We start from the raw sequence: 16,463 nt of genomic DNA on the forward strand, positions 1-16,463 counted from the left end.
AAAGTAAGGCATATGATATATCAGAAATTATGTAATATAAGTATTGTCAACCTAAACTATTATCATATAATTATAAATACAGTTTATATGGACAGGTTTTATACAAATGTTCTGTATAAATAGCCTATAACATAAACGTAAATAGACCATAAATGTCTAAATTTGTATTTTATTCTAAAGTGTTATTATATGATACAATATCAGTACTTGTTGCAATTACAACTTGTCTAAGTCCTATTATCAACTGATTGTTTGAAAGGAATGTTGGCATATTGGTGTAACGGGTGTCGTCGTCGGATGAAGAGTAGTCGGACCAAAGCGCAGCGTGGTAAGTGATCATGTTTTTTTTATTAGAACTGAACACTATAACAAAAATAACAAGAGAATAAATTAAACCAAAACAGTCCTGTAAGGTGCAAAACACTAACCAGAAAATAACTACCCACAAAAACCATGTGGGAAAAAGCTACCTAAGTATGGTTCTCAATCAGAGACAACGAAAGACAACTGCCTCTGATTGAGAACCACACCCGGACAAACACAAAGAAATACAAAACATAGAAAATGAACATAGAATGCCCACCCAAATCACACCCTGACCAAACCAAAATAGAGACATAAAAAGCTCTCTACGGTTAGGGCGTGACAATTGGCAGTTATTTAGAAACATTTATGGGATCACTCCTCTAAAAACTGTCTGGTTAGCTAACAAAAATACAGTGCAGATAATTTATAAATTCATTGTTTTACACTCTTATCAGAGCATTGGCAAACCATGGTTGACCAACTCCCTTACCAAAATGTCTGACACTATATTACCATCATAAGAAGGTTCATGTACATTCTAGCATTCTAATTCCTAATTATATGGATTGGTCACTGCCAGGGAGCGAGCCAGGGAGCTAGGTGTCACATCTGCGCCCACTACGCCCTCTGGTGTTCATCCTGTGTTGTCCTAACCTTCTGTTCTCCCCCTGTATACACTCTCTCTCTCTTGGTGTGATTGTGTGGTTGGAGACAGGTGTGCTGGAGTCAGAGCAGATCCCTACCAGCTGCAAATCGTCCCATCAATCAAGACCTCTACATATATTAATCTCTGCCAGATCGTAATCTCTGCTCAATCAGTTATCATTCTAGCCTTTTGTCTATTCTCAAGATCCTGTTGCGCTGCTTTGCTCGTTTTCTGGCCTTACACCATTTTTGTCCTCTCCTTGTAGTTACCTCTCTTGCTCCTGTCTCCTGTTCCACATCTCACCACCAACCACCTTGCTCTGGATATCTCTCACCACCATTACCTTGGATTCCCCTCCGGACCTGTTCCCCTGTTCTACTCAGCCAACTCCAACCTCACTCTACACTCCTGGTTTTTGCAACTCATCTGAGCTACCCCGGTTCTGCACTCCCCATTTCTTGTGCTCAATAAACCTTTTTGTGCATTTATCCCGGCTTCCTCTTCTGAGTCCGCTCTTGGGTTTCCCCCCTTCGCTCATCGTAACACTAGGTTGAAGACAGTGTCACGCCTGCTCCCCCTTCCCCTCTCTGACGCGCCAGGATGCCCTTAATTACGCACACCTGTCACCATCATTCCGCGCATCAGCGCTCATTGGACTCACCTGGACTCCTTCACTTTTTGATTGCCTTCCCTATATCTGTCTGTTTCCTCTGTTTCATCCCTGTGTCAACATTATTGTGGTTTCTGTTTCCCCTGTCCAGACACTGTCCGTATTCTGTCTCGTTCCTGTCCGTGGTTATTAAATGTTCACTCCCTGTACCTGCTTCTCGTCTCCAGCATCGATCCTGACACAGAGCCAGTTTTAGAAATGTTTCCAAATTAATAGAAAATGAAAATCTGAAATGTCTTGAGTTAATAACTATTCAACATGTTTGTTATGACAAGCCACAATAAGTTCAGGAGTAAAAATGTACAAGTCACAATAAGTTGCATGGACTCACTCCGTGTGCAATACCCAATTTCTGTACCCCACACACAATTATCTGTAAGGTCCCTCAGTCGAGCAGTGAATTTAGAGTACAGATTTAACCACAAAGACCAGGGAGGTTTTCCGATCGTTCACAAAGAAGGGCACCTATTGGGCATCAACGGACATTGAATATCCCTTTTGAGCATGGTGCAGTTATTAATTTAACACTTTGGATGGTGTTTCAATACACCCAGTCAATGGTGATTTTAAAACACAGTTTAATGGCTGTGATCGGAGATAACTGAGGATGGATCAACAACACAAACATAAATCCACAGAGTAAAAAGGAAGCTTGTACAGAATGTATTTTGATTTTTAACATACATCCTGTTTGCAACAAGGCACTAAAGTAACACTGTGTAACGGCTGTCGTCTTCCTCGTCATCTGAGGAGAAGTTAGAAGGATCGGAGGACCAATGTGCAGCGTGGTAATTGTTTATCTTGTTTAATAAAAGTGAACACTCAAAATACAATAACAACAAATGTGAAAAAAACCGAAACAGTTCTGTCTGGTGCAGAAACACGAAGACTGAAGACAACCAACCACCCACCAAAACCCAACACAAAACAGGCTACCTAAATATGGTTCCCAATCAGAGACAACACAAAACACCTGCCTCTGATTGAGAACCATATCAGGCCAAACACAGAAATAGGAAAACATAGAAATACAAACATAGACTGCCCACCCCAACTCACGCCCTGACCATACTAAATAAAGACAAAACAAAGGAAATAAAGGTCAGAATGTGACATACTGCAAAAAAATGTAGCAAAGAAATTCACTTTTTGTCCTGAAAAATATGTTTGAGGCAAATCCAACACAACACATCACTGAGTACCACTCTTCATGTTTTCAAACATGGTGGTGCTGCATCATGTTATGGGTATGCTTGTGATCGGCATGAACTAGGGAGTTTTTTTAGGATAAAAATAAACATAATAGAGCTAAGCACAGGCAAAATCCTAGAGAAAAACCTGGTTCAGTCTGTTTTCCAACAGACACTGGGAAACAAATTCACTTTCAGCAGGACAATAACCTAAAACACAAGGCCAAATACACACTGGAGTTGCTTACCAAGATGACATTGAAGGTTTCTGAGTGGCCTAGTTACAGTTTTGACTTAAATCGTCTTGAAAATCCATGGCAAGACTTGAAAATGGCTGTTTAGCAATGATCAACAACCAACTTGACAGAGCTTGACACATTTTTTAAAGAATAATGGTCAAATATTGTACAATCCATGTGTGCAAAGCTCTTAGAGACTTACTCAGAAAGACTAACAGCTGTAATAGCTGCCAAAGGTGATTGTAACAAGTATTGACTCATGGGGTTGAATATTTATCTAATCAAGATATATTACTGTTTTATTTTCCAATAATAATAATAACTTTTTTTCACTTTGACATACAGAGTATTTTGTGTAGATATTTTACAGAAAATGCTAATTAAATCAATTTGAATCACACTTTGTGACACAACAACATGTGGAAAAAGTCAAGGGGTGTGAATACTTTCTGAAGGCCCTGTATATCCTCCCTTTGCAACCCTGTTAACATATGCACAAATATACATGCTCATCGATAAGTAGATGAATAATCAACAAACAAATATAGCACACAATTCAAATAGCCCTAAACTTTTTATACATTTTGTTATGTTACAGCCTTATTCTAAAATTGATTAGATAATTTTTCCCCTCATCAATCTACACACAATACCAAATAATGACAAAGCAAAAACAGGTTTGTAGATTTTTTTTGCGAATGTATTAAAAATAAAAAACAGAAACCTTATTTACACAAGTATTCAGACCCTTTGCTATGAGATTCAAAATTGAGCTCATGTGCATCCTGTTTCCATTGATCATCCTTGAGATGTTTCTACCACTTGATTGGAGTCAGCCTGTGGTAAATTCAATTGATTGGACATGATTTGGACACACCTGTCTATAAGGTCTCACAGTTGACAGTGCATGTCAGAGTAAAAATCAAGCCATGAGGTCGAAGGAGTTGTCCTTAAAGCTCCGAAACAGGATTGTGTCGAGGTACAGATCTGGGGAAGGGTACCACATTTCTGCAGCATTGAAGGTCCTCAAGAACACAGTGGCCTCTATCATTCTTAAATAGAAGAAGTTTGGAACCACCAACACTCTTCATAGAGCTGGCCGTCTGGCCAAACTGAGCAATCGGGGGAGAAGGGCCTTGGTCAGGGAGGTGACCAAGAACCTGATGGTCACTCTGACAGAGCTCCAGAGTTCCTCTGTGGAGATGGGAGAACCTTTCAGAAGGACAACCATCTCTGCAGCACTCCACCAATCAGGCCTTTATGGTAGAGTGGCCAGTTGAAGCCAGTAGAAGACACATGACAGCGCACTTGGAGTTTGCCAAAAGCCACCTAAAGGACTCTCAGACTATGAGAAACAAGATTCTCTGGTCTGATGAAAGATTGAACTCTTTGGCCTAAATGCCAAGCATCCTTTCTGGAGGAAACCTGCCACCATCCCTACAGTAAAGCATGGTGGTGGCAGTATTATGCTGTGGGGATTTTTTTAAGCGGCAGGGACTGGGAGACTAGTCAGAGAGATCTTTGATGAAAACCCGATCGAACACCTCCGGAGAGACCTGAAAAGAGCTGTGCATCGACACTCCCCATCCAACCTGACAGGGTTTGAGAGGATCTGCAGAGAAGAATGGGGGAAACTACCCAAATACAGGCGTACCAAGCTTGTAGCGTCATACCCAAGAAGACTCGAGGCAGTAATCGCTGCCAAAGGTGCTTCAACAAAGTACCCGAATAAAGGGTCTGAATAATTATGTAAATGTGATATTTCAGTTTTTTATTTTGAATGAATTTGCAGAAATGTCTAAAAACCAGTTTTTGCTTTGTCATTATGGGTTATTGTGTGTTGATTGATGAGGGGGGGAAACGATTTAATCAATTTTAGAATAAGGCTGTAACGTAACAAAATGTGGAAAAAGTCAAGGGGTGTGAATACTTTCCGAATGCACTGTAAAAACCTTATTTAGTTTAGCCTATGGGTCATTGTCATCCACACACATAACTAAGTTGAATTGTGTGAATAGAAAATATTTCATTATAAACATTAAGACAAATACAGTCTAATCAAATGAACAACAGAATTAGGAGAAACCAGTTCATATAAGAGGTGGAACCATATGTCAGCCTCCTCTTTTAATGACAGTAAGAGAAGTAGTGTGAGAACGAGATGGAGTTCTGAATTCCCCACACTTCCAGGGACTGGATCTTGAAGTGTCTCTTGCAGAGAGGGGCGCTCTCGAAGGTGTCACATCGCTCCGTGTAGCCCCCCTCCAGATCAGCCTGGAGGCAGAGAGCGTGACCCCCATCGCCACCTGGCGAGACAAACACATCACGCTCACTGTAAAAGATGTCAGCATTGAATTTACAGTAATAACAGCAGCCCACTTCAAGCTGCTGCACTTCTCAGTAATGTTGACATCAACATAAAGAATACAAAGGGTGGATACAAAGAATATGCCATGTGAGCTGCACTCTACCAACGACTCTGAACAGCAAACACTTTAGCATACATATGAGCAGCTTACCAATGACTAGCCTCTCGTGGTCTCCGGCGATGAACATGAAGGCCCCTTGTTCCTTGGCCCTCTTGGGTGAGGGGGAGAGAGGTCCGGGGGAGGAGGTGGTGATGGGAATGGTCATGTAGCTGGGGTCCTGGAGGGTCCCGGCTGGACAGGTCAGGGTGGTGTGGTTGGTCGTAGAGGTGGTGGAGACTGGGGTAGAGGAGGAGTCCTCTTTACCAGAGGAAGTGTATACACAGACCCTAGCAGCTCGAAGGTCTGGAGAAGGTTGTCTCTTGGCCGTAATGTGAACCACAGCCCGTTGGTAACGCTCCATGCCTGGACGAAGCTGAAAGAACAACGAATTAAGAACAATGAACAATTAAGTTCCTGAATTGACTGATTGACATGGGAAAGGAATGGAGCCTGTGTTCTTCTACGGCATGATCCGTAAAGATTTCAACCAGCATTTTTTACGCTAACACAATTGTTCAAAATCAAAGGAAAAACATTTGCAAAATCAGCTATTTCAGATCTGTAGATTGTCATTTCTCTCACCGTGAAAACAAAGCTCTCCCCAGTCCCAAAATACGCAGGTTCTTCTGAATCATACTTTTTCCGCTGAATCAAATCTGTCGACAGGAAGGCACCACAGACCTGTGGAGTGACACAGGGGTAAGAAGTCTGCATAGAATCTAGTTGAGTGTCAAAAAATAGACAAAAGAAAAGGTTGTCTGCTACTGTAAACTCACCTCTTCATCCACAGTTTTCAGAAGCAAGATGGCTGGCTCATGCCCCTCAACACAGGAATAAAATCTTTAAATTAGAAAAAAAATGTAATTACTACTTTAAGCACTCACAGTGAACAATGGCAATGCAACTTGTAATGTTTTTAGACAACGGTTATTCAACAATCCCAGCCCCTTAGAATGTCTTTATGGGGTGAAAGTTCAAGGTTCACTGGATAGGTCACGTCCTGGTCAGGGTCAGACTTTTAATTGGGGTCATCACATCCTGTCATGACCACCCTGTGTATGGCTAGAACCAATTCAAAAGCATGTCTGCTGAGGCAGGTACGTGTGAGCGCAGTGACAAGGGAAAGTCAGAGAATCCCAATCAAACTCTTTGAAGGACATCAGAGTCAACATGCATAGAGATTCCTCATAGCGTAGAAAAATAACTATTGGCGTCTCAACGTTTTGACTAGCTCTAGGATGAGACAACAGCCAGTAATTGTGACATAGGTATTCAGAGCATTTCTAAATGGATTTGCAAGTGCTGATTAATATTATCGACAACATTTTCTCCTGACAGACCAACAGAACACTTCTAAAGACATGAATAACTGTTGTTAACCGATGCCACGTTAACTGTTCCAGACAACAAACTGGAGGACACTTGGTCATGCACCTTAAGGTAATAATGTTGTTGATACTAACAACACAGCATTTCACTATTATGTAACTGAACCATAAGGTGAGTTTATACAGCTCTGGGCTGTTGAATTTACTGTAGACAGTTCTGGGCTGCTGAATGTACATGTCTTCACTACTTGATCCACTACTAAGGTAAAATAGTGAATAAAAATCACTTACGAGGCCAGGCTTCGGCCATGTTCATTGGTGCTGAACAGCCTTTTGGGATTGAAGAGGGCAAAGCGTTCAGGGATCCAGGCCCAGACAATCCTCATCTCTGTCCCCGTGACAACGCTGGAGCTGAAGCTGTCAAAATCCACTACCTGGCATGACTGCCTTTATGGAGGAACAGAAACAGTTAGAGAATGTAAATATTTATTTTGAAGCGTATCTTCAGATTACAGATGAACATAAAGGAACTCAGAAAGTAAAGAGCTGTAAACTGTTTATAGATCAAAAGGATACAGTATCTAGGAATAGTTTAGTAGAACGACTGTAGGATCTCTATAACAAACTGAGCTGGAGGTAATCTGTCATAATCATCCGATGAGAAATAGGGCTGACTTGGGGATGGCTTGCTATCTTTTGTTTTCCGTTAACAGAGAGTGGACCAATTAGATGTTCAACAAGAGTAGAAACATGTTCTCGAAGAACTCCCTTGACCAACAGCCTCACCGCTTCTGGTGGATACTGATGCCCTTCTGCCTGAGCGAGTCCTTGTTAGCGTTGAACAGTAGGTTGAGCTCCCTCCGCGTGGCCAGTTGGATGCTGAAGGCCCTCTCCAGCAGGTTCTCCGCCGTACAGTGACGCGCCACGTTCTCCACAAAGCTCTTCATGTCTCGCCTGAAGTCCTCCACGTCGGCGACACGAGACGAAACCGAGACCTTGTACAAGCTGAGAAGAGCCAGAGCCACCCTGTAGAGAACCTTGTAACCCTCCAGAAGATAGACATCCAGGACCCTCATAGCGTATGTGAAGGGGAGGTCGGCAAAGATCCACATGATCCAATCGGAGTAGAACTCAAAGAGGTTCTGGTGGGAGCTGGCGATGAGCTTGCGGATGCCGCGGCAGTACTTGTTGGCCAGGTCGCCGAAGGTCATGCAGGAGGCCCGGTAGGTGAGGAATGTCTGGTCGATGTAACGCTTGTTGGGGTCATTGTAGGCGATGAGGCGGCAGATGCTGTGGAAGCACTCAGCTTCGTCTTCGCTGAAATGCAGGAGGAGAGCCACCAAGGCTGGGAGGATTGGGCAGAAGTTGATGTCCGGGAGATGCTTGCCGATGCAGAGGAGGACCTTTTTGACAGAATTGAGACCAGCTTCGTTGAGGCAGTACCTGGGGGTGGGAAGAAGAACAAAGACACTTGCTATGTTATCATGTTATGATCATAACATGATGTACATGCAATATTGGAAAAAGCATGATAAACTTGCAATTTTCCTATCAAAGTTTAATGACAAAAATGATTTGATCATGATTTGATCATCTGAACCGTTTTTCTCTGATAGCTTCATAGTCAGTACCTGGGGATCACGCCATCATCCATGTACTCAGGGAACGGGTGCGTGCTCATCTTCTGCTCCCCGAAGAGCACCTTGGCCACATCCTGGTAACGATCTCGATCCAGTTTGATGGACCTGCAGTTGATACCATGAATTATATGATAGTAGGCCTTGGCCCTCAGTGTATGGGGCATGGCCCAGAACCCTGATCGACCCATGGTCTTCAGCTCCTGGTGGTCCGACTTCAGGATCCTCTGGTAGCGCTCTGAAGCTTCAGGGTCGATCTTCTCCCAGTCCACAAACTGGCCATACTTCATGCCAGAGCAGGAGCTGATCTCCCAGTTGTCTGATTCAGAGATGGTCATCATGGGTACACCCTTCAGACTGCTTCTTCTGCCTGTTGGAGAGAGGAAGGAAGAAATTAATAAATTGATTATTTCATAAATTATTATAAATCTGTGTTCATCCACAGTAACATTCCTGTTTTGGATTAAGTACACTGTGTTTGTGCATATTCTGCATTTCTCCCCCTCTGTTCTTCATATAACATCAGGCATATGGCAAAATAAAAAAATAAAATAAACATAATTTGTCAAAGAAACATAAATTGGACACTTTTAAACATATGGTAATTTGCATACCATTGAGATCTCTGCATGGCAAGTGTTTGTTGGTGTTGGACTTGGATCTCTTGGAGTTGAGCCGAGCCATGATCCCCTGATTCCCATCTGCACTACTCTTCTCCGTCTTCCCGTCCCCACTCTTCTCCAGGGAGTTGGATCTCGGCCTCATGGCGTTGGACCTGGTAAAGTTCCTCTCTCTGTAGAGCTCAGACGTCTCGTAACTATAGAAAGACCTGGAGCGTGGCCTGACAAAGTTCTCATCTGTCGCCGTCTCTACGCCATACTTTTTGGCGTCCTCTGGGCTGTAGTAGGAATGGGACCTGGGTCTTCTGTGTCTGGCTGCTGAGCTCAAGTCCTGGTCCTGGTCAGCGGTTGTTTCCATAGGAGACGGGTCTAAACTTATAGTCCCACAAGTGGAGAACTTGGGCGTTCTTGAAACATGGATCATGCTGTCTGGTACAGTATTCTCCTCTGCAAATGTCAAGTTCTCCTCTATATCAATGACAAGACAGTCTCCAGTGGCGGTATACTTCCCTTGTCATGTTTTTCATCTGAGTGCCTTGTGGATGTAGGTTTCATACACAGTTGTCAGTTGGTCAGGTGACCAGCACAGAAAGTGATATGGGTTTGTTTACAGTGTTTTTGTGTATTCTGAGTGGAAAATTCCTCTGACTTAAGTTCCATTACTGTGGCGACAAGGAATGCCTCCTTTCTTCGACACCAGCGGACAGCAACGGATGAACTAGAGCAATAAAATCAAAACATCACTGAAGTGGCAGATTATTGTTTTATTTGATAATAGGCTACTGTGTAAAGGACAGTCTCCATTGCCATATATGGGCAGTGAATGGCTATGCTATTATTTTCATACACACTTAGACGTATCAAAATATGTGTGAAAATCATGACGATACAGACTTGAGTGTTCTCACAAAGCATGTGTCCTACTTTTAACCAGTTTATCTTCCTGGGTTTATCTGGTATTGTATCTGGTATCTGGGTTTGCCTGGGTTTATCTTTTCTTGTTAGTTTACATGTTTATGGCAGCATTTAGCAAAAAACATTAAAGATTATTTTACTTTCCAAGTCTTTTCAGAGGGGTTGGGTTAAATGCGGAAGACCCATCTCAGTTGAATGCATTTTCCTTTCCCTTCCCTTTTCCTGGAGGAACATAGCTCTATGAAACTGTTTTATAGGAAAACATGGGCGTGCCAAATGAGCGCATCTATTCCTAGAATTAGCAAAGGTCATCATTTCACACAACAGATATTGTTTTGATCAAAACACACATTGTTTAGCTATGAAACAAAGAAACCTATGTAAATAGATCAATTTAAATGGGGGCTTACATGTTGTTGAGGAAAAACAAACTCAGTGCCCATCTTGATGATTGAAGGAGCTGTAGCCTACAGTATGTTTATACTAGTAGTGGTCATAATCCTAACATAATGTTACAATAGGGACTTCCATATCACTAGACAAACAGGGGGCAACGTGAGGTAATGTTGACATTTTCCAGATTTCAAAAACAACAAAACATGTATGTCGACCTTTATTGACCTTTATTCCACCAAAACAAAAATAATTACATTGCTGGCTGTCGCCAAGGCCACACAGCCACAGCTCTATAAATAAATAGAAACAAGTAAAGTCATAATATTTATTATAAATTATTTGGATATTGTCTTTTTTATTTATTTATTTTAATAATGGATGAATGAGCCTAAGAGGTTAGATACACATCAACACAGTGACAGAGACTGGATGGAAGATTTGTAAACTGTGAATTAACATTTGGTTTGCAGGCTACAGTGAGTCTGGTGTGGAACTTGGGGACACCAGCAGCTCTGTCAGAGAGGAACATTACAATTTATTTGATTTGGATTCATTTGATCAGCTTCTCGTCAAAGCAACATCGAGGTTACAGTAAACGAATCACGGCTGAAAGTTTGTTACTCACAGGACACCATCCTGACGTCACACCCAAACAGGAAGTGCTCCCTGCTTATCAGACAATTGATGGAGTAAATATCGACAAATTCATTAATTATAAGTGGTTAACATGTCTCAAGATCCCTGGTAAGCTGCTTTTAAGGTGGACATTATGAGTATATTTAAGATGGCATTTGGATAAAATATAGAAATACGTCTTCAAACCTATATATTTGTGTTATTAGCTAGATAGTTAACGTTAGCTACAGTAACAGTAACTCGTGTCCCTTTAACCAGCTACTGTTAAAAAGAAATAGCTAGCTACGACTTGACTCGATAAGTCAGTCTGTATGTTATATTATTATTCCCATTGATAGTTCACACGAAGTTGATTACAATGCACTTTCGCTGATAACAATATACTGTATGTAGGGTTATGACTTAAGTAGCTAGCTAGCTAGCTAATGTATCTAACGTTACTAGTAGCTATGATGAGGAACAAATTGTCGTCACATGATGACATCTCAAGCGTGAGCTCAAGCAGAAAGATCTTGTGATTTAGATTGAGTACCACAAAGAACTCAAATGACACAGCTCCAGTGCTGAATGACAGTTAGTCTAAACTCGAGACAAAGCTGGCCACATTCAATCAGCCCAAATGAATTTGTCTACAATTGTTTTGTTTGTTGTTATTATTATACCTTGAAGATTTGCAGCATCTTCTTTTGAACTGGCTTTATTATAGTGGTTCATACACTAAGTATTTTAACTACATATACAACTATAGCACTACTCACGATAATTGTATACCGACCTGGTTTTTGTAGGTTACAGAATTATGAAGCCACTTGCCGCCTTGTCCAAGAAATTGCAGAGAACATTCATGAAAGAAACAGACAACAGAGGACAAGAGGGAATCCTGCAAAGGTAAGCGTTGATACTATGATGACAACCTGCTAAACTACACATTTGTTTCCTCAAAAGTATATAGCAGTGCCTTCAGAAAGTATTCATACCCCTTGACTTATTCCACATGTTGTTGTGTTGCAGCCTGAATTCAAAATATATTGAATAGATTTTTTCCCCTCAACCATCTACTGTACTGTACACACAATACCTCATAATGACAGTGAAAACATGTTTTTAGAAATGTTGGCACTTTTTTTTGAATGAAATACAGAAATATATAATTTACGTATGTTTTCAAACCCCTGATTCAATACTTTGTAGAAGCACCTTTTGCAGTGTTTTTGGAAAAGTCTCTAAGAGCTTTGCACACCTGGATTTTACAATATTTGCCCATTATTCTTTTAAAAATTCTTCAAGCTCTGTCAAGTTGATTATTGCTAGACAGACATTTTTAAGTCTTGCCATAGTTTTTCAAGACGATTTATCTCAAAACTGTAACTAGGACAACCAGGAACATTCAATGTTGTCTTGGTAAGCAGCTCATGTATATTTGGCCTTGTGTTTTAGGTTATTGTCCTGCTGAAAGGTGAATTAATCTCCCAGTGTCTGGTGGAAAGCAGACTGACTCAGGTTTTTCTCTAGGATTTTGACTGTGATTATAGCTGTATTCCGTTTATTTTTATCCTTTAGTCCCTGCCGATGACAAGCATACCCGTAACATGATGCAGCCACCACCATTCTAGAAAATATGAAGAGTGGTACTCAGTGATGTGTTGTGTTCGATTTTCCCCAAACATAATGCTTTCTATTCAGGACAAAAAGTTCATTTCTTTGCCACATTTTTTTGCAGTAAGTGCCTTGTTGCAAACAGGATGCCTGTTTTGGAATATTTTTATTCTTTGCAGCCTTCCTTTTTTTCACTCTGTAATTTATGTCAGTATTGTGGAGTAACTACAATGTTGATGCATCCTCAGTTTTCTCATATCACAACCATATTAAACTGTAACTGTTTTAAAATCATTATTGGCCTCATGGTGAAATCCCTGAATGGTTTCCTTCCTCTCCGGCAACTGTGTTAGGAAGGACACCAGTATCTTTGTAGTGACTTGTATATTGATACACCATCGAAAGCCTAATTAACCACTTCAACACACTCAAAGGGATATTCAGCATCTGCTTTTTAAAATTGTACACATCTACCAATTGGTGCCCTTCTTTGCGAGGCATTGAAAAACATCCCTGGTCTATGTGGTTGAATCTGTGCTTCAAATTCACTACTCGATTGAGGGACCTTACAGATAATTGTATGTGTGGGGTACAGAGATGGCGTAGTTATTAAGAAATCATGTTAACCACTTTTATTGAACACTGAAAGAGTACATGCAACTTATTCTGCGATTTGTTAAGCACATTTTTACTCCTGAACATATTTAGGCTTGCTATAACAAAGGGGTTGAATACTTGTTGACTCAAGACATTTCAGCTTTTCATTTTGTATTAATTGCTAACATTTTCTGCAAACAAAATTCCACTTTGACATTATGGGGTATTGTGTGTAGATCAGTGACTCAAAATCTCAATTTAATCCATTTTAAATTCAGGCTGTAACACAACAAAATGTCGAAAAAGTAAAGGAGTGTGAATACTTTCTGAAGGCACTGTAGCTACTGTATTTTATGTTTAGGAATTGATTGTAGAAGTGTTTATTTGTCTGTCCAGATGAACATGACACTGCGAGCGTCGCTACAGAAGCTGAAACAGAACATCAACCAGCTCAGAGAGAGTTTGCTCCGAGTCTCGTCCTCCCGGCGCATGTATCCTTCCTTTCACCACATGATCACTGGTCCTCCTGGTCATGTGACTGATGACACGCAGCACAGTGCCCCAAACCGGTTTGGTTTCACATTCATGGCACTGCAGTGTAGTTGTATGTGAAGGTCCTGTAGAGGGCAGTGTTTTGTAAGAAATTGCATCAATCCTTCACTCTCTGCAATGAAAATCTGTGATTTGCATTGTCTGTTACTTTATAAATGAATGTTAGTAAAATAATAGCCCATTTCCTTGTTAATCATGTTGTGGGGTCTAAATTCTGTATTTTTTTTTACCATAATCTCGACCTTAACACAACCGCCCCTCCAGAATGCAGTCGGAAGCCGATCGGAGACAGAACCTTGTTGACGACCTGGTCACCAGGGACAAGCAGCTAAATGCCACGTTCAAGGGTGACGTTACACAGCCAGAGCCCTCGAGGTATTTCTCCCTCTTACAGTTCATTAAGTATAAGTCATTCACACACACACACACACACACACACAGCTCATTAAGTCTCCTTTTAGCATACGCCACTCATTGTAAGTGAATGTAAATGTACCAGAACCTGAACATCAGTCATAGGCAATTGGTGATTCACCAAAGCCCATCCTGCCAGCAGAGAACTATCTCTTTTTATCTGCTAGTGCTGCCAATTAATCAGAGTCTTGACTTTGTCTCAGCCCAGATGTGTCTAAAGGGTCTAACGGATCCACGGTTTCTTTTGAGGATAAGTCACCGGTCACTAACTTTGTGTGCAAAGAAAGTCTTTGGACTTCCGTACGACCTTTTGTCTGAGCCCATTCGACGCCATTGGAAGTCTAGTCTGCCATATTGGGGCCGGCGCAGGGCAGTTGACTTCTAAATCGCTCCGTTTCTCATTCATCAAGAGGCTTTGCTTGCCTTGCACTGGTGATCACACGCTTGGCACTTCCCGAAACTGGTACACTGAGGCTCAGTGAGAAAATTAAAGGGGTCGGATGTGCAACCCAAGCTCTTCGAATTTATAGTTTATCACTCTCCGCTGAGCTCATATCCTCATCCTGTCATCCTCATCTGCCAGTGGACCAATCAAAGCACTGGACTCCACCGGCTATATCCTGTATTCTCATATTCATCTTAATTGTAGTGACAGCTCTGTACAGGAGCTTAGGAAAACACTTTGGAAAATAGTCATTACTTAGCATCGGGCATGACCTAGCTCCATCCCAGGTGACATATATTTGGACAGCCAGGAGGTGAAATGAATGACGCTCACTCAGTGGTAACGGCATGGACTTCCGCTGTCAGGGTTTGAGTATGTTTTGTATGTGAAATTAAATGAGGGTCAAACCCCATTCATTTGACAGGATCGTGTTCTTTTAATAACACACACGCTACAGGGATAATACAGAGGTTTTCAATTTACCTTCAAGGAATAGTGGAATGGCCGTGTTTGGTAAAAGTGAGGTAAAACTCAGGATCAGTCATCGATTGATCAAATTAGCAGACTTTAGAAACGTTAACTATTTTCTTAACAGTCTGATCTGAGACTGCTCCAGTTATACATGTTTCTTGTTTGGATTAATCCACTTAGGGGCTGAAAGCGGGGAGGGAAGGGAACGCTTGCTTTTATCTTTTTATAGATCCCACACCCAATTACGAACATTGGTGGCCCATAACTAAATCAAATGGCAACTAATGAATTACACAGTTGATCTTACTCATGTGATCTTACCGTTTCAACTACCCCGGGAAAATATAGGGTACCAGTCAAAAGTTTGGACACACCTACTCATTCCAGGGTTTGTCTTTATTTGTACTATTTTTTACGTTGTAGGATAATAGTGAAGACATAAACAAATATGAAATAACACATATGGAATCATGTAGTAACCCAAAAAGTGTTCAACAAATCAAAATATATTTTATATTTTTTCTTCTTCAAAGTGGCCACCCTTTGCCTTGATAACGGCAGATAGCCTAGTGGTTAGAGCGTTGGGCCAGTAACCGAAAGGTTGCTAGATCAAATCCCCGAGCTGACAAGGTAAAAATCTGCCGTTCTGCCCCTGAACAAGGCAGTTAACCCACTGTTAACTGCAGTAGGCTGTCATTGTAAATAAGAATTTGTTCTTAACTGACTTGCCTAAATAAAGGTTAAATTAAAAAAATGACACTCTTGGCATTCTCTCAACCAGCTTCACCTGGAATGCTTTTCTTTCCTTCTTTTTAAATTTTTTTAAATGTAAATTTTTTAATAATAAATTTTATCCCCCTTTTCTCCCCAATTTTCGTGGTATCCAATCGCTAGTAATTACTATCTTGTCTCATCGCTACAACTCCCGTACGGGCTCGGGAGAGACGAAGGTCGAAAGCCATGCGTCCTCCGAAGCACAACCCAACCAAGGCGCACTGCTTCTTAACACAGCGCGCCTCCAACCCGGAAGCAAGCCGCACCAATGTGTCGGAGGAAACACCGTGCACCTGGCCCCCTCGGTTAGCGCGCACTGCGCCCGGTGAGACAAGGATATCCCTACCGGCCAAACCCTCCCTAACCCGGACGACGCTAGGCCAATTGTGCGTCGCCCCACGGACCTCCCGGTCGCGGCCGGCTGCGACAGAGCCTGGGCGCGACAGAGCCTGGGCGCGAACCCAGAGACTCTGGTGGCGCAGCTAGCACTGCGATGCAGTGCCCTAGACCACTGCGCCACCCGGGAGGCCCCTTTTCTTTCTTTCCTTCTTAATGCTTTTGAG

At 41.8% G+C, this 16,463-nt stretch overlaps 2 protein-coding genes across 2 annotated transcripts in view; one reads left to right on the forward strand and one right to left on the reverse strand.

The window, feature by feature from the left end:
* Nucleotides 1-2,403: 2,403 nt before the first annotated feature.
* On the reverse strand, nucleotides 2,404-9,617 carry LOC139568520 (TBC1 domain family member 24-like). The gene is made up of 8 exons (XM_071390397.1): nucleotides 9,099-9,617; nucleotides 8,479-8,854; nucleotides 7,634-8,290; nucleotides 7,139-7,294; nucleotides 6,296-6,359; nucleotides 6,102-6,200; nucleotides 5,571-5,892; nucleotides 2,404-5,357 (listed from the first exon to the last, which is right to left on the reverse strand). The coding sequence occupies exons 1-8, from the start codon at nucleotides 9,526-9,528 to the stop codon at nucleotides 5,179-5,181; spliced, it is 2,283 nt and encodes a 760-aa protein (XP_071246498.1). The 5' UTR covers nucleotides 9,529-9,617; the 3' UTR covers nucleotides 2,404-5,178.
* A 1,385-nt stretch (nucleotides 9,618-11,002) lies between these two features.
* Nucleotides 11,003-16,463, forward strand: part of LOC139568522 (syntaxin-8-like) — a 44,561-nt gene continuing 39,100 nt past the window's right edge. The window contains exons 1-4 of the mRNA XM_071390400.1: nucleotides 11,003-11,159; nucleotides 11,840-11,939; nucleotides 13,641-13,735; nucleotides 14,061-14,171. Coding sequence (XP_071246501.1) covers nucleotides 11,143-11,159; nucleotides 11,840-11,939; nucleotides 13,641-13,735; nucleotides 14,061-14,171 — 323 coding nt within the window. The 5' untranslated portion in view covers nucleotides 11,003-11,142. The remainder of the gene's footprint in view (nucleotides 11,160-11,839; nucleotides 11,940-13,640; nucleotides 13,736-14,060; nucleotides 14,172-16,463) is intronic.

The sequence above is a fragment of the Salvelinus alpinus genome, chromosome 2, assembly GCF_045679555.1.
Source record: "Salvelinus alpinus chromosome 2, SLU_Salpinus.1, whole genome shotgun sequence".
NCBI classification, from domain to species: Eukaryota; Metazoa; Chordata; class Actinopteri; order Salmoniformes; family Salmonidae; genus Salvelinus; species Salvelinus alpinus.

Bases quoted from the DNA above. Each gene is read 5' to 3' on its own strand.
- LOC139568520 (XM_071390397.1), bottom strand. From the start codon at position 9,528: ATGATCCATGTTTCAAGAACGCCCAAGTTCTCCACTTGTGGGACTATA. The intron at 8,855-9,098 runs GTATGCAAATTA...TCTCTCCAACAG, and splicing joins GCCATGCAGAGATCTCAATG to GCAGAAGAAGCAGTCTGAAG. The intron at 5,893-6,101 runs GTGAGAGAAATG...TTGTTCTTTCAG, and splicing joins GGGAGAGCTTTGTTTTCACG to CTTCGTCCAGGCATGGAGCG.